We start from the raw sequence: 19,291 nt of genomic DNA on the forward strand, positions 1-19,291 counted from the left end.
AGATAGCATTGTTATAATTCGAACGTGCCACAGCACCAAGCACAGGGATTATATTGAAGGAGGTGTAGAAGAATTAAATCAATGGCTTTCCCAAAACATGCTAAGAAATGTTTCACATAAAACAATTTTTATCTTGGCGGGAAAGCAAAAATGAACAAAATTATATTAAACTTTTTGTTTGAAATATTTCAAAGAATAACCAACTGAAATGAATGACATTACTTACGGTTCACTCAGTGTAAGAGATTTATATAAAAATGCTGTATTTATCAAGTTAAATGAACTATTAGTATTAAGCTCTATGTATAATACTGTATATATTAGCTTGTGTCGCCGAAAATGTTCTCACCTTCAGCGTATAAATTAAAACATTTGTAATTCTGTATCCTAGCATATTTAGCACTTACTTACTTACTTACAAATGGCTTTTAAGGAACCCGAAGGTTCATTGCCGCCCTCACATAAGCCCGCCAGCGGTCCCTATCCTGTGCAAGATTAATCCAGTCTCTATCATCATACCCCACCTCCCTCAAATCCATTTTAATATTATCCTCCCATCTACGTCTCGGCCTCCCTAAAGGTCTTTTTCCCTCCGGTCTCCCAACTAACACTCTATATGCATTTCTGGATTCGCCCATACGTGCTACATGCCCTGCCCATCTCAAACGTCTGGATTTCAAGTTCCTAATTATGTCAGGTGAAGAATACAATGCGTGCAGTTCTGTGTTGTGTAACTTTCTCCATTCTCCTGTAACTTCATCCCGCTTAGCCCCAGATATTTTCCTAAGCACCTTATTCTCAAACACCCTGAACCTATGTTCCTCTCTCAGAGTGAGAGTCCAAGTTTCACACCCATACAGAAGAACCGGTAATATAACTGTTTTATAAATTCTAACTTTCAGATTTTTCGACAGCAGACTGGATGATAAGAGCTTCTCAACCGAATAATAACACGCATTTCCCATATTTATTCTGCGTTTAATTTCCTCCCGAGTGTCATTTATATTTGTTACTGTTGCTCCAAGATATTTGAATTTTTCCACCTCTTCGAAGGATAAATCTCCAATTTTTATATTTCCATTTCGTACAATATTCTGGTCACGTGACATAATCATATACTTTGTCTTTTCGGGATTTACTTCCAAACCGATCGCTCTACTTGCATATTTAGCACTAGATGTATTATATTATGTATTGTAAATGTTCTGTATACTGACGATGCCATGAATGCTTGTCATTCCTACAGCTTAATAAAAATCAATCAATCAATCAATCAAATATTTCTCTTTCATACTGCTATATAAATACTTCTACCCACAGACAACATATCTTAAATATCCTGTTATGAAAAAAAGACAAACGCCTAAACAGTAATGTTACTCAGCCACATGATAAAGGGACTGAGTGTTAGGAAACTCATGAAAAGTACTTCCGTGAGTGATTTTTTATGAATGGTCATGTGTTAAAACTAATTCATCACACACACCCCGTTTCCTTCGTCTTCATCGCTTTCAGCTTCAGGTTCGTAACTCTCGTCCTCTTCGGATTCTTCTTCAGCCTCCTCTTCATTATCAACCTTCAGCTCCACTTCTTCCTCCACTGCTTCTTCTTCATCTTCACATTCCTCTGGATCTGATTCTGTTTTCTGGCGAACAATTTTCTGAAAATCTACAAAACATATATAACCATTATATAATACAGTAATTCAGTTTACAGTACTGGTGCTGTCTTGTATCTGAGTTAAGCTTCCAAATTTTATTTTATTCTGTAAACTTAGAGATTCTTCAAATTTTTCATTCATAACAATAATAATACAGACGTGGACAAATTATTAGCAAAATTGAAGATTTTTATTATATATTTTTACAAAATATGATTCTTCAATTTAGACTACAGTTGACATATTTGTATATTTCCAAATAATTAGTCAAATTGAAGATTTGTATAGTATATTTTTCAAAATTGAACCCTTCAATTTGGACTACATTTGATATTTTTGCATATTTACAAATTATTAGCAAATTGAAGGTTTTTATTGTATATTTTTACAAAATTCGATTCTTCAATTTGGACTACAGCTGACATTTTGGATATTTCCAAATTATTAGCAAAACTGAAGATTTTTGTTTTATATTTTTACAAAATTTGGCTCTTCAATGCAGTTGACATTTTTGCTAATTTACAAATTATTAGCTAAATTGAAGATTTTTATTATATATATTTTACAAAACTTGACTCTTCAATTTAAACTACAGTTGACATTTTTGCATATTTCTGTCTACTGTAATGATGGAAATATACAAAATTGTCAACTGTAGTCTAAATTGAAAAGTCAAATTTTGTAAACAGAATTATCATAAAAATCGTCAATTTTGTTAATAATTTGTCCACGTCTGTAATAATAATAATAATAATAATAATAATAATAATAATAATAATAATGGCTTTATTTAACCTGGCACAGTTAAGGCCGTAAGACCTTCTCTTACACTCAACCAGGATTAAAACTTTCTCACATAGTTGAACATACAACTGGATCGGAATTAAGTAATTACATACTGATACAATTTAGGTAGAGAACAAAAGAGGCAGTTACATAAAAATTTACCTCATAAAAAAATATAAACATAGTGGAATACATATTAATGTTGTTGGAATCAAATACGAATCACATAAAAACAGAAGCCGATAATTCAATAAAAAAAAATGTACACAGTAAAAATAAAAATAAATACATTAGTATACATATTAGTATTAGATTACTATTAAGTATGATTTACATAATTAGCTAAACCAGAAACCGACAATTGAATAAAATGTACACAAAAAAATAGATTAATAATAAAAAAAAAACACAGTGGGATACATATTGGCGTTAAGTGATAAAGGAACATGATTTCCGTTATTACACAATAAAAATAAGAAACAAAAAAAAAATTAATAAAAAATAAATAAATAAAATAAAAATAAATACAGTGGAACACATTCCATTAAATATTTGCAATGCCTTAGGTCTGGCAACTCATCATAAGATATTTTTATCATTTACTTTTAAAGGAAATTAAAGTTCGGCAGCCCTTGACTTCAGGCGGCAGAGAATACAAGTGACGAGAAGTAGCAACAGTGAAAGATGAAGAATAAAGAGATGATGTGTGCAGTGGTATTTCTAGCGTGTTATATTGTGACAGAGTATTTAATTTATGATACCGAGAAAGACTGTGGAATCGGACAGATAAGTAAGAGGGAGTAGAGGTGTGCAAAATTCGGTATAAGAGAGAAAGGGAATGTAACTTTCTCTCTCATTTAACCTGAGCCACAATAATTTATCGAAAGAAGGCGAAATGTGATCGTAATAGCAGACATTACAAATGAAACGAATACAAGCATTATGAACACGTTGTAGTTTCTGGAATAAATCCACCCTGAGATCACTGAATAAAGCGTCACAATAATCTAAATGAGGCATAATAAGAGTCTGTACAAGAGTCTGCTTTAATTTAGCTGGATAGTGGTAATGTCTTATTTGTCAGTATTACAAATTTTGTTACATACTGTAAAGCAATAAAATATGTTTAAAATTTGGGTAGAATGTTGAACTTTTTCCCTTTTATGAAAACGACTGAAAAATTTCGGAATATATAGTTTACTGCTTTCACGTGTTAAATTTATAAATTTAAGTGATAGTGTTAAAAGTTGTGTAATCAAGAGGTATGGAAAATTTCCTCGGCGAAGGGAAATTTCTCTCTCGAGTCTTTATCAGCATCAACATTTATAGATGTCAAAAACTCTTACTCACTAAAAACGTGATTTCCAATGAGGTGAACTGGACCACACCCCTTCAGTAGCTTGAATTGGACAGGGGTTTCAGTGAACTTGACGTCTAGATTGACCTGTTCCACAGAACCTTTCTCCAAGAGTGCCAAAGGCATCACAGTAGGTTTCATGACATTCACTTCAACCTGAACAACCTGCAATTCGTTGTCTTTGACATTCTCTCCCAGGAACACCTGAAAACACGCACATATTCAATTACCGGTACCTCAAGGTAACTGAACCCACATTTGGATGGAGTACTATAACCAAACTATAGAATTTATATATTTATTTATTTATTTATTTATATTAGTCTGTTTACAATGCCTTTTAAGGGGAGAGGATGGTATTTTTTAAACCTTTTTTACTATTTGGTGTAAAATTTAATTTTTTGTACGTAGAGAGCTCATAGGTGTAGCAGTCAACCTGGTTGGCGAGTTGGTATAGCGCTGGCCTTCTATGCCCAAGGTTGCAGGTTCGATCCCAGGCCAGGTCGATGGCATTTAAGTGTGCTTAAATGCGACAGGCTCATGTCAGTAGATTTACTGGCATGTAAAAGAACTCCTGCGGGACAAAATTCCGGCACATCCGGCGATGCTGATATAACCTCTGCAGTTGCGAGTGTCGTTAAATAAAACATTTTTTTTAACATAGCTGTAGCAACTCAACCAAAAATAGATATTTTGAAAAAAAAATTATTTGGGGGCCCAGATTTGAAAAAATATACCCAATGCAGGATTTTATTAAAACCGATATATCTAAACCATTTTTAAAGGTAGATTCATCCAGTTTTTTGCAATGTATTTGCAAAAGCATGCTCTACAAACTGTCTGTAACAGAATTTTGATATTAGTCCCTACGTTTTTAAAATAAACAACACTTTTCTGATTTCCTTTCTTGCAAACAAACGAACGTAGTTTTAAAACGAAGTCAATTAACAAAATTCTGTTACAGAGAAAAGTTTCCTAATAGTCTAAAGAATGTGTGTTCTAAATTTCATGCATGTATCTTTAATAGTTCAGAAATTATATCCATTTTTGTCTGGCAATGTAGGAAAAAAAAAATGACGTTACCGTAAACCAGTAAAAGGAGGCAAGTAATTTAAAAATCCATAGCGCAGGAAGTTAAAAATGACGTCTCAACATCTGATAAAGGCACAAATACCCACGAAATGTTACGCAATGCATTCCACACATATCAAAGAGTATTTTAAAGAATTTTTTTTTTAATTCAATTTACCGGAAACAACAATAAAAGGGGGCGAGTGATTTAAAAATCCGTAACGTAAGAAGTTTAAAAATGGCGTCTCAACATCTGATAAGGGCACAAATACCCACAAAATGTTATGCTATGCATACCACACATCACAGAATATTATATATAAAAAATTTTTTTTAATTTACTCATTTTTCACCAAAAAAATACCATCCTCTCCCCTTAACATTTTCTGACACCAAAATATTAATTTACAGTCACTGATAAATGTACCGCACTGCAAGATACTACTCCCCTCTATCTCTCCATAGAGTCTTCTCCTAATTGTCTTCTTTCCATAGCTTCCAGAATGCCCTTTTCCATGTTGTCATAGGTCTTCCTCTTTTTCTTCTTCTTGATGGAGTCCAATCACATGCCAACCTTGGTAATCTTTCCGTATTCATTCGCATCATATGCCCATACCATATTAGTTGTTTTGTGAAAATATCCCCTACAGTATCATTCTTAACTTGCATTTTCTCTCTGATTATATCGTTTCTAATTTTATCTCTTCTTGAAATGCCTGCTGATCGTCTCCAATAATCCATTTCTAAGGCCAAAAATTTATTTTTGAATGCGTTTTGCAATTGCCAAGTTTCTGCCCCATATAATGTTGTACAGTACTTCTCATAATTGATTTATAAATTTTATGTTTAGTTTCAATTCTGATTTTATCCCATAATACTTAAGAGTGGATATTGCATATTTTCCTTTCTTCAAACATTCTTTCATTTCTACATGGTTCCTTCCATCATCTGTAATTGTAACACCTAAATATTTGCATTTATTACTATATGTAATAACTTTATTTTCAAGTATCAGATTTTGTTTCTTTCCCCCCAATAACCATATAATGAGATTTTTCAAAAATATAAATTTTAATCCAGATTTTTCATATTCTTCAATGAGTTTTCTGCCCATATATTCAATATCATCATAGTCTTCTGCTAGTATAATTTGATCATCAGCAAATTGTAGAGTATATATATTTTTGTCACCAACCAAAACACCCATATGCCTATATTTCTTCTTCCATTCTTTCAGAGCTTCTTCCATGTAAATTTTAAACAGTGTTGGAGACAGGCAGCATCCCTGATGTAATCCTTTAGAATTTATAAAACAGTTATATTACCGGTTGTTTTGTATGGTTGTGAAACTCTCACTTTGAGAGAGGAACAGAGGTTAAGGGTGTTCGAGAATAAGGTGCTTAGGAAAATATTTGAGACTAAAAGCGATGAAGTTACACAACACAGAACTGGACGCATTGTATTATTATTCACTTCACATATAAGGAATATTAAATCCAGACGTTGAGTGAATCCAGAAATGTATTTAAACTACACAATTTAGGTTGTCCTGCAATTAGCTATAATAATGTTTATAAATGATAGGGTTAAATATTTAGGAACCATTATTGAAAACATCTGAAATGGACAAACATATCAACCATCTTTCTAAAAGTAATATATGTAGAATTATATCTTACTTTGTTCAGTTATGAAATTATTTGGCAATAGATGTAGCCTACTATGTAGTACAGTTTACCTTGCCTTATTTCAGTCTATAAGCCAGAAGGGACTAGTAAGGAATATTAGTAATGGGGTTACTTTTAAAACTAACCTCAATCCACTAGATTTGTTACAGAGAAGAATAATTTAAGTATGTCTAAAAAAACCTATTGATTATCCTACCGAAAAATTGATTTTAGAATTTAAAGTCTCGAAAATACATCACATTTATATTAGTAATATAAAATATAAAAATATATATAAATATAAATATAAAAATTTGAACTTTATCCTTTAAAGAGGTGGAAAAATTCAAATATTTTGGAGCAACAGTAACAAATATAAATGATACTCAGGAGGAAATTAAACACAGAATAAATATGCGAAATGCCTGTTATTATTCGGTTGAGAAGCTTTTGTCATCTAGTCTGCTGTCAAAAAATCTGAAAGTTAGAATTTATAAAACAATTATATTACTGGTTGTTCTTTATGGTTGTGAAACTTGGACTCTCACTTTGAGAGAGGAACAGAGATTAAGGGTGTTTGAGAATAAGGTGCTTAGGAAAATATTTGGGGCTAAGAGTGTTGAAGTTACAGGAGAATGGAGAAAGTTACACAACGCAGAACTGCACGCATTGTATTCTTCACCTGACATAATTAGGAACATTAAATCCAGACATTTGAGATGGGTAGGGCATGTAGCACGTATGGGCGAATCCAGAAATGCATGTAGAGTGTTACTTGGGAGGCCGGAGGGGAAAAAGACCTTTGGGGAGACCGAGACCTAGATGGGAAGACAATATTAAAATGGATTTGAGGGAGGTGGGATATGATGGTAGGGACTGGATTGATCTTGCTCAGGATAGGGACCGATGGCGGGCTTATGTGAGGGCAGCAATAGACCTAAAAGTCATTTGTAAGTAACTTATAACTGAACTACAGTATAACCCTCGTACACCCCATCTCTGAAATATCACTCCATTGAACTGTAAAGGACACTCACCTGTTTGACAACCAAGTACTCCAACTTGTTGACCACAGAACCACCAAGGTCCACCTCCCAGGTGGCAGTGTGGTTCTTCTCAGTTAGAGTCGCACCTGAATACAAAACTTTTGATAAGCAGATTAATTTTAAAGAAATGCTTAAAAAAAACTGAATATATTTCGGAATTGTTATAAAAATGTACAATATGCGACTGTCTTAAGAATGGACGGAATTTGTTCATGTTCAGTATGTAGGAATCAATTTATTTGGAAATTATGCATATGAAAGGGTATTGTAACGTTTACTAAAAAAATAATAATAGATCTTTATATGAAATGAACGCACACCGAAAATGGCAATTAAGAATGTAACGATAAAGTAGCGGTATCCAGTTTCTTAGCTTTCATTTATACTGAATGTACTGTATGTACCATACTTACGTTTCTCAATTTTAACACAGGGTTTCCTGTTATAGCAAAATATTTGTAAAAAAAATTATACAGTATAACCCAGAATAAAGTATACCGAAGATTCTGTTGAACTTGCAGCTCAGTAAGAAAAAATTATTGGTAGCATTGTTACTTCAATTGTTGCTAAAGAAGGCTGTGAAAGAAACGATGAAAATTATACTCAGTAACCAAGAAAAAGTATTCCTCATAGAGCATTATTTTCGTTCATACACAGTTGATCAAGGTGGTAGAGCTAGTGTGAAAGCGGTATGTGAATTTGATGAAGAGGAGTTACATAAAGATCCACTATCAAAGCAGACAATATTACTCTTGGTGAGTAAATTCAGGTGAACTGGCCCAATTCTGTGTCAATGCAAAGAAGGGGGAGGGAAAAAAAAGCTACAGATAATGCATTATGGGTATGGTGTCTGACAAAATTGTGGTCCATGAGGCTAGTCACAGTTCACATATAGTTTTCTTGTTATTTCTCAATGCAGTTTGGGGGTGGTAAGGTAAAAAAAAAAAAAAAAAAAATGTATTTGGGGGGGAGGGGGGGTATGCTAGCACAAAACATTGACTACCACTGATCTATACTACTCACATCTCTTAATGAATGATAAGTCTTTAAAATGGCTTCATCCAAAAAGGAAATAAAGTTGTGGATGTGTTGATGTATGGTACATGTAAGAATCTTGTTCCTCAAAGAAATCACGAGCAAAAATTATATGGTTATTTCTTGCTGACATTGAATTCTGAAGTCGAGTAACCATGGCAATTGAAAACACAGCTAAATAGGTATTATTACAACATATTTAAATTTTAATCACGTAATGGTGGATATACAAAGAAATGGATCTGGCTACAGATGGATCAATAGAACTCTGATCTTCACATTTTTTTATATTTTTATTTTTGGACACTGGGCCAGTGGATATGGCTAGAAATGGACCTAAAGGCTTATAATATTATGATTTAGGGAGAAAAGGAAATGGGCATTTACACTGTGAAAGAAAAAAAAAGTGGACATTTTGTTTCTAGATATAAATTACTGAACATATCGCTTGCATATTGTGGGGGAATATGTAGCAATTTAACACTGTATGCATTGTAAAACACAAGTGTGAAAAAAATGATTTTATTTTCAATCTAATAATTTTTTTCTACAGCTGTTCATTGATATTAAAATAAACAATTCTTACACGTGACTAGATAAGGAATATCAATCTCTCTAGAAGGAACAAGTCTTTAGGTATCATCTTCAAACCTCGAATACTTATGTAACAAAGACTTACATTTCAGACTTAACTGGTCTTGCAAAGGAAGAAAGTGTAATATACATGGAGTTCAAGAAGGCCAGTAATTATTAATATTGAAGTCTCTCTTTAGAAGTAATAGGTAAGGGAAGAAGTCTTAACTGTTGAAAAGCCAAAAACAATTATGAATAAAATTATATCATATAAATATGATTATCCATTACAATTTCTGAAGCAACCTCTATGCCATTTCTCCTGCTTAAATTAAGACAAATTGATGTTCGTGCTCATACACAATATCTGAAGATTTCATGGGAATTTTCGTGTTCCTAAGTACTTTTTAAAAGAAGTAGAGTTGAGTTGATATCAGAATTTCTCGATATTCAGTGCCAGTTTGAGAGTTCTGTTATCCAATACCTGTACTTGACACTGAAAATACAATACCAAAAAAATTAAATTTAAATACTTCCAAGAATAATTGGTTAAATGGCGATCTTACTCGTGTTAATTGTGTAAGCATGTGAGGCTTATAGCTGTTTCGGTGCTATTCGACACCATCCTCAGAGCCTACTAGATCTCGGCACTATCTCAACTTCGCTGCCTGTTGTGTGGGTGCGTTCATGTTTTGAAGAGTTGTATCAAATAGTGTGTGTGTTCTGAAATTGATCTGTGTGTTGAGAATTTGATTGGGGTGTGTTTTAGTGTGTTTGTATATTTCATATTGTTCTAGTGTGTTGAGTTTTTGGTTCTTGGGTTGTATGTGTAAGATTTCCATGTCTGTATTTATGTTATTGTATGTATGGTTGGCGTTAGTTATGTGTTCGGCATATGTAGATGTATTGTGTTCTCTGGTTATTGCTTTAATGTGTTCTTTGTATCGAGTTTGGAATGATCTGCCTGTCTGTCCAATGTAGAAACTGTCACAACTATTTCATGTGAGTTTGTATACGCCTGTGTGGTTGTATTTATTTGTTTGTGTTGTTTGTGTGTTGAGATGTCTTTGTAGTGTGTTTTCTGTTCTGTATGCTATGTTGTATTTCTGTTTTCTGAATGAGGATGCAATCTTGTGTTTTTGTTTTCGTATGTTAGTGTGATGTATTTGTGTTCTTGTGTTTGTGTTGTGTTTTGTGTGTTTGTTGAGTTTTTGTTTTGTCTTCCTTATGATGTTGTCTAAGAACATTTAAATCTTTTACGCTTTATTAACAGAAACCATGCCTTATTGCTAATATGTTATGTTAAAAAGCAGATACATTGCCGAAGAAATCTGAGATTTGCATGTATTAAAACAGAATTTCTGGTAATTTGCTAGGAGACGTCGTTGCATATAGACCACTTTTACATTAAACCTAAAATTTCCTAAGCTATGCCCACAAAAATGTATATCTGTATGATGTTTACTTGCAATATAAATGTCTGAAAAATCGGTTTATGTATCCACCATAGATGTTAAAGAGCATATAAAAATATGTCTATAAAAAAAACAATTAGAAGTGATCATAGACTTGAATTTATCTCAGAAAAAAAAAAAGACTACAGTCTCAAAATTACCATGGTGACGAGGTTATGTTTAATTTGTTGCTGTAAATAAATGATGACGAAGCAAATTCAATCTTTTTTTTTTTTTACTACATTACTTGAATTTTATAGTAGAACATAGAACAATTCATGTTCATTATGAAATCTGTAGCTGTTCCGAAATAAAAGTTGATGTTAAAGAAGAAATAGCTTAAATGCAGACAAAGAAATGAGAGAAACATAAATGTTGATGAAGGGATTGTACAATTATTATTGTTTCAAGTATATTTACAAAGTTTGTGTAAGCTAAATGTGTGTCAGTCCTTTGTAACCTACCATCTAACACTAAACCTACCCTTATGGTTTAAATGTTAGTGTATACTATCATTACAACAGAAATTAAAATGTTTCGTTCTTTTCTTCTGTTATATGACCACGAAAATTCTCATAACGGCATATGAGCAATGCTATAGAAGACAATACTGGTACACCACTACACAATGCTTTGTGCAGCATTACTTGTGATAGCCCCAAAGTTTGTGACATAATCCCGAGGTCTGTGGCAGACAACTTTATTTTATTTCTTACATAATTTGAGACAGGCAGGTGGAATTTTACTTTTACAACATTCACTGCCTCTTTCTTTCTTTCATTTTGTACCTTATTTCAATGTTCTTATACTGGTATGCATTATGAAGTGGTGTATCCATATTTAACATTCAACGCTTCATTTTCTTTGTAGCTCCACATCCACATTTCAATTATTCCGATAAATAATAGAGACAAAATTATTTTCACTGTCCAGTACTTTCACCATAACCTGTCTCTGTACATATTCATGGGCATAAAAATATTTAATCTTTACATACTGTATATGATCACGAAATTTGTCTTACTTTCACTTCAACACAATTTCCAACATTCATTATGAGCAAGGCAAGAACCTATACACAATTCTGTGCGGGCTCAACATAACGAACAGTAAATGATGAGCCATTTTGTAGCATTTTATAAAAATTTGTCAAATAACAGTGAATGTAAGGGAACAGTTCCCGTGAGATTCACAGCGAAATATTATGACTTTTACTCCATTTGCATTATTTTTTAGTCCAAGGAAAACATTTCGGCTTTCTATAGCACACGACACAAACTTCCAACTTGCATTTCTCTAAGTTATACGGTGCGGGAATCTGCGAGAGGTTATGTTAAAAAGTGATAAAAGTGTGCAATAATCGTTCAGCGGCCGGTGGATACACTGCCTTAACCAAAAAGACTAGCATTTTCCCTGCACAAAACAAACAATACAAATTGAGTAAAATGATTTTATGTGAACCAAATTTGTCGTAGAACTGTTCAAGTACACATCATCGTGTATCACGATAGCTGTTCCCTTTCGTTTTCTGGGTTATCGAAGTGATTTTACTAAATGACTACGAAATGGCGTTTCAGAAGGCATAATATTAATATCTGCTGCTGCTACGCGTTTCCATACCGCATCATCTCGCCACTGTTGCTGTAACACCAGCGAATAGGGATTATAAAGAATGGATTCTTCGCGTCGGTATCTTTGATGTAGCCGGACCGATTTCAATGACCTTCAAGCCAGCTAGAGCGTTAGATTCTGCTTTCTCCCTAGAGTTGGCGCTGACATCACACCAGCTAGCAGTCGACACAGCGGAAATATAACACATACAATTTATACATCTAGGTACATTATGTACTCAAATAAAATAAATTGGATCCATAAAATAATAAATCCTTCATTAACTGTAATGTCTAGACTTCCTTTATAATGAGAGTTCAGACGTTGACCCCAACAACAATTAAAATATGTAATGATTTGATAGCGCTGAAAATAGAAAAACAAAACTCTTACGAGAAGTAAAACCATATACCTATATTATATTATATACAAATATTAAACGAATTCGATACTTAATTTTATAATGTATTATATTATTTTATTTTATAATATAATATATTATATCTGAAATATAAAATATTATTATTACAACTAGTTTGTCACTGAGAAATAAGGAAAAGCTGTTAACTTGAATTTATTTGAAGCAAAGCGTTACTGGATTATGCAATAAGGTAGGCGATGTTTGGATCCTGTGCCTTAATTCTATTCTCAATTATTGTCTTAGCGTATGCTCGATTACACTACCTCTAGCGCTTTAAAGTGGAACTAGCCGCTGGCGCACAGAGAAACAAGACACAGGGAAATTCGCTCAGTGTCCATTCTTTATAATCCCTATTCGCTGGTAACACTGTCACTCCTAGTAATGCGTATTCGAACCTCATTCAATACACAGAAGCAGCAGATAATCAGATTTTCCCCTGTGCTTATCATTTCAGCAGACAAATTGTAATGGTGTTATTTAAATATTATTTGGTCTCACTTTTTACATATTAAAGCCTATTTAACATGCATTATCTTATTATCTAAACAAAAATAATGGCATTATTGTATACAATACTAGGAAAAATGTGATACCTCAGACATTCATCGCGTTTTCAAATAAATCAAGCAATCTTTTTATACCCTTTATCTGTTCTGCCAGTTTGTATATAGGCTTCATTGACTTGCTTAGTTCTTCACACTTCGCCATAAGCTGGTACATGGATTTTATATTAGAGTCCACTGCGTCACACGTTTTACAAACTGCATCACGATACACTTCAAGACACTCCACTGTAAGGGCCGATACACTACGAAGAATGCCTGCTAAGTTTTCAGTCAGTGTGTCTACTGATGTAGCGACCCTACGAACTTCTATTTCGAGGTCATTTAAAACATTTGGATCTATGATTGGCAACTGAGGCATCAATGCTTGCCTGTACAAGCACGGTGTGGAAATCCGGGACCCTGGGAAAGGAGGTGTGTCGCCCTTCTTCGTCACGGGACTGGATAGTTTAATTTTGGTTTCCAAGTCTTCGGCCACAAAAAGAACCATATCGCCTTCCTTCGTGACAGTTCCTTCCAAGCATAAATCATCCATTGCTTGGTGAAATGGATTACCATCTATGTTGCTGGAAGGGTATTGGTTTGATCTTCGTAGTTCTAATTTATCAGGTCTCTTGCTATCACTGTCTAGGGATAACTCTTGAAATCTCTGACCCCTTTCAACAGCACCTTTCTTACCGGCGAAATCTAATTCGGATGATCCTGGCGAAGCTGCTAGAGAACGATTTTCAGAAACTGAAACATCTGGCGGTGAATTCTGCGAATCGAAGGATATTTCAGAATATGATGCTGTCATTTCATGAAGTCTTTCATCGTACATGTCGATCGTAGACGCACAATCGTTACGTGGAGATAGGTGTTCCAGCTTGTTGGATAACTCGGTCGCAAACTCTGGGTTGAACGTTTCGAATTCATTTTCAAACGGCGACGGCTCGTCAGAATCTTGTTTCAATGTCGCCATGTCAGCCATGTTGCACCCAATGTCACACACGAAACAGCTGTTATTGACTCGTTCTGCGATATCGCACTAATCGATAGTAGTTCATAATTTGTCCGCTATACGGAAATTCCACAGAAATTCTTAGGAATGTTAGTTGCGACTTGCGCACCATCTTCAAATTATGAAAGATGGAGTGAGGAGATTTAATTTTGAAGTGAAATAAATTGAGCATGGTTGATGAACACAGACTAATATAGCCTAAACTACAATATTATTAAATGTTGTGCAGTAATTATTAAGCAGTATTTGTGAGACATAGATCATAATTACGAATTTTTAAATATTTGTAATTGAGGTTGATGTTGATATTGGATCAGTAATTGAATAAAAGGTCAAAGAACAAATAGGCAAGTAATTCAATATGATAATTTATAGAGAAAAATTGAAATTGAGATTTTAGTGAATAGTAGTTAGAGGAAAAGGGGGGGGGTGTGAAAGGAGTATATAATATTATATGTATTAGGATTAATGAACAAATAGAGAATAGCAAATGAAATGTAGGGAAATACTGAAGGGGTGATTGACTAAGTAATAAAAAAAGGTATATAGCGGAACTGAGAGTGTGTGTGTGTGTGTGTGTGTGTGTGTGTGTGTGTGTGTGTGTGTGTGTGTGTGTGTAGACGTGTACTGCAAATAATGTGTTATTGTAATAATATGTTAATGGTGGCACCAGATACAGAAATGTGAGGTAGGCCTACACCATTACATGTAAAGAAGTGCTGTGAAGAAATATATATCATATATCATATCAATTGAGGTTGATGATGTTAAATAATGAGCTGAACACTTTAATTTTATTAAATAATAAAATCTGCATGTTTTAAATATGAAAATTCAGCCTAATTGCTACAGCTCGGATATATAATATTTGCCTCGTCAGACATCCGGTTTTGTTCTGGAAGGTTTACTCGTTATATAATCCGTGCAAATGCCCGGTTGGTTGCATACCATCAAGCTGTATTTAACAATTCGGATTTAAGATTTTGGAGAGACTTCCACTTACAACCTCAATAAATCAACCCGTATTAGTGGTCTTTCCATACTATGCAGAGCTTCCCCCTAAAAAGAAATACAAAAAGCGAGACCATAAGCAAATATAATGCACGCCCGCACTCAACTAACATGACGAAAGCAGCTATCCAGGAGCTTTGTTGGGAGATTCCACAGCCCGCATATTTTCCCTATCTCGCGCCCTCAGATTTTCACTTCTTCCGTTCTCTAGCCAACAAACTTCAAGGGAACTTCTCTGATAAACTTGGTTCGACGACTTCAACTCCAAACCAGATGCGGAATGGAAAAACTACCCCAGCATCGTCAGAGACAGATAATGCAGGAGAATATATTATGGATTAATTTCTATTTTATACTCGTATTCATCTCAAATAAAAACTTCTGTCATAGCAAAAAAAAAAAAAGGCTACGAACTTTTGCATAATCCAATATCAACAATGGATCAATCATGATAGAAAAATTTATCGCAATGATAAAGAAACACAATAGTAACAATAATAACAGTAATAACAGCGATTAGTGTTAATTTATTTTTGTTGTTAGGGTTTCAATACTGCTGAAAGAAGCGATTTTACTGTGTAACAGTGTTAATATTTACAATTGTAGCAAACTTATAGTAATAATTGCATGAAAAACAAAATTCTAGAAACAAAGCTTCAGTAAAAGAAAAAACGAATGTTTAGAAGAAATGCCCTTTTTTTTTTTCGAAGAAAAGTAACAAAAATCAGTTGCATTTTTTCTTTCCTTTTACTGAAAATGTGACATTGATTGTTGTAATAAGGAAGGAATTGTGTTAATTACTGCTTAAAAACACAGCATAAATATGGGAAACGCCTGTTATTATACGGTTGAGAACCTTTTATCATCCAGTCTGCTGTCAAAAAATCTGAAAGTTAGAATTTATAAAACAGTTATATTACCGGTTGTTCTTTATGGTTGTGAAACTTGGACACTCGCTTTGAGAGACGAACATAGGTTAAGGGTGTTTGAGAATAAGGTGCTTAGGAAAATATTTGGGGCTAAGAAGTTACAGGAGAATGGAGAAAGTTACACAACACAGAAATGCACGCATTGTATTCTTCACCTGACATAATTAGGAACATTAAATCAAGACGTTTGAAATGGACAGGGTATGTAGCACGTATGGGCGAATCCAGAAATGCATATAGAGTGTTAGTTGGGAGGCCGGAGGGGAAAAAGACCTTTAGGGAGGCCGAGACGTAGATGGTGAGATAATATTAAAATGGATTTGAGGGAGGTGGGATATGATGATAGTGAATGGATTAATCTTGCTCAGGATAGGGACCAATGGCGGGCTTATGTGAGGGCGGCAATGAACCTCCGGGTTCCTTAAAAGCCAGTAAGTAAGTAAGTAAGTAAGTACTGGTTAAAAACTAGAAAACACTTTGATAAAATCGGAAGACCGACTTTTTCTACAATGAAATTTGAATGTTACATCTTTAATTAAAATGTTGTCTTTTATCATAATTTTAGTACTGTAATGTCATTAGTCATTTAATTTGACATAAGGACTAAAAATAGAGTTCAGAAATTGCCCTTTTTGCCACTTTTATTCCTGTGTACATAAATTAGGACACTTAATTTACAATCCGAATATTCAATTCTGTGGCTTTAAACACAAGCTCTAATTTACGAAATATAACACTTAACTTTTTCAAAACAAAAAAAAAAAAAAACAAAAAAAAAAGAGAGACAAAACACGAATTTACAAATTGCATTACAATCAATGTGAAAATTGTAACTTTGGACATAATACTGTTTGGACAAATCACAAAATTGGACAAAATACGATATGAAAGGACCATTATTTTTCAGGCTTTCGAAACGTGAAAGAAGACACCAGAAACTGCATGAATTCATGTCAATCTGAATTTCGTCCACATAATTATAGACACAATACGGTTTAAAAAGATACTCCTCTAAAAACTCTAAGATCTACATACATGAGTCATAGTCTATAGGTACTAGCCAATATCGCACGTTAACATTCCTAAGCACAATCACTCTTTGAGAACCGCGTAATATTACACACTGTTCTGTTGCGAAATGTGAGGCTTTGGAATTTATCTAGCAGATGCTACAAACAAAACACTGAACACATTTCTTTGGTCAGAAACAAATGACGCATATTAAACACATTAAATAATCGTAGTTAAAATGGAAGAAATTTACGAAAAGAACTGGAATACCGAGGCTTTGGAATTTACCTAGCAGATGCTACAAACAAAACGCTGAACATATTTCTGTGATCAGAAACAAATGACTCATATTAAACACATAAATAATCGTAGTTAAAATGGAAGAAGTGTACGGAAAGACAAATACCGAGGCTTTGGAATTTATCTAGCAGATGTTACAAACAAAACACTGAACATATTTCTTTGATCAGAAACAAATGACGCATATTAAACACATAAATAATCGTAGTTAAAATGGAAGAAGTTGGTGAAACGAGCGTTGAGCGACTTCCACAGATTTTGGAAGACACCGACGCACTTGAACTGTCAACATAGAAAACAAAAAAATCACACTCAATCGCTTTCACCTTCATCTTGACGGGATAATAAAAGCCTAAATTAACCTAACCTAAGTGCGTCAGTGTCTATTCCAAAATCGGCGAAAGTCGCTCAACGCTCGTTTAACCAATATTCGTTCAGTGGGCGGTGGATACTCTACATTGACCAATAATAATAATAATAATAATAATAATAATAATAATAATAATAATAATAATAATAATAATATTCAGTGACGCGTGCTATAGAAAAACCGAAATTAGACGTTGAAATTCTTTACAAGATAATGTATAATGTATTTCAACTGTCGATAAGAATTTATCCATTCATGTAATTCGGAAATAATTTCAATTTAAATTTTGCGAACGACATCCGTATAGCTTATTAGTCTTTTATTATTTCAAAAATTCACACTGAGAATTCAAAAGTACGAATGAACCCAGCGAATTAGATATAAGGCGTATGTACAACTTACGGGATGGAAGTGAAATGATTCTGCAGATTTTCAGAGCTAATAGCTCATGTTATATGTAACAAAAAAACTATAATATCATATTAGTAGAAAGTTGATAGTTTTTTTTTTTTCAGAAAAAAATATTTTTCACAAATGTTTAGCAACTTTTTATTCGGTAAATATTGCGAGTAGAATAGTTATTTTTGTCCATATCGATAGAAAATCTGACCAAGAATCATTTATTCCTCTGACGTATTTCAACGGTTTTCGTGTAAATTTAATTTAAAAACCACTAATTTGAAGCCACTGGCCGGTGCGACCAGCTTGGAACGTTGTAGCAAGAAAGGGTAGGTTGGTTATTTTTACGACGCTTTATCAACATTTAGGGTTATTTAGCGTCTGAATGAGGTGAAGGTGATAATGCCGGGATCCAACACCGAAAGTTACCCAGCTCACATTGGGTTGAGGGAAAACCCCGGAAAAACCCTCAACCAGGTAACTTGCCCCAAACGGGAATCGAACCCGGGCCACCTGGTTTCGCGGTTAGACGCGCTAACCGTTACTCCACAAGTGTACGAAAGGAAGGGAGATGGGACATAGTTCACTAAGGTAGACAGATCTGAGTTCGTTTATCTTTCACATCTGCATTACGAGAAGAAAGAGCAGTGTTTTAGCGGCGATGTTTCCAGATTGCTGAAACTTGCAAATAAATTAATTTATAATTAACAGTGAATTAAATAACAAAACGTAATATAGGTTTTACATTCATTTCAGTGTACCCCTCTGTATATAGGAGTAATTCTGGAGGATGACCACTCTACGATTTTCGAACTTTTTTTTTTTTCCCCCGGAAACGAAAATTTTATGTTCGACTTTCGAAAGGTAATACAAAAAAAAAAAATCGGAAAAACACAATTTCGATTGTAACCTAACACAACCTAATCTTAACTAACCCAAGCAGAACCAAGCTAAACAAAGGTAACCCAATTCAAACTACTCCGCCACAAAGCAGAAAACATCGCCTACCAACAAACATAACATTACG

The 19,291-nt window shown here is 33.9% G+C and overlaps 2 protein-coding genes across 3 annotated transcripts in view; both read right to left on the reverse strand.

Annotated features, from left to right (window-relative positions):
• LOC138713240 (nucleoplasmin-like protein) overlaps positions 1–19,291 on the reverse strand; it is a 33,532-nt gene that overhangs the window by 13,503 nt on the left and 738 nt on the right. For both annotated transcript variants that reach the window (XM_069845184.1, XM_069845192.1), the window contains exons 2-4: positions 7,579–7,673; positions 3,797–4,007; positions 1,487–1,668 (exon numbers count right to left, since the gene is read on the reverse strand). In XM_069845184.1, coding sequence (XP_069701285.1) covers positions 1,487–1,668; positions 3,797–4,007; positions 7,579–7,673 — 488 coding nt within the window. The remainder of the gene's footprint in view (positions 1–1,486; positions 1,669–3,796; positions 4,008–7,578; positions 7,674–19,291) is intronic.
• BORCS6 (BLOC-1 related complex subunit 6) lies at positions 9,129–14,250 on the reverse strand. Its single transcript, XM_069845170.1, has one exon. The coding sequence runs from the start codon at positions 14,212–14,214 to the stop codon at positions 13,276–13,278; it is 939 nt and encodes a 312-aa protein (XP_069701271.1). The 5' UTR covers positions 14,215–14,250; the 3' UTR covers positions 9,129–13,275.

Source organism: Periplaneta americana, chromosome 2 (genome assembly GCF_040183065.1).
Source record: "Periplaneta americana isolate PAMFEO1 chromosome 2, P.americana_PAMFEO1_priV1, whole genome shotgun sequence".
NCBI classification, from domain to species: domain Eukaryota; kingdom Metazoa; phylum Arthropoda; class Insecta; order Blattodea; family Blattidae; genus Periplaneta; species Periplaneta americana.

Excerpts from the sequence above, each read along its gene's own strand:
- BORCS6 (XM_069845170.1), bottom strand. The coding sequence starts at position 14,214 with ATGGCTGACATGGCGACATTGAAACAAGATTCTGACGAGCCGTCGCCG.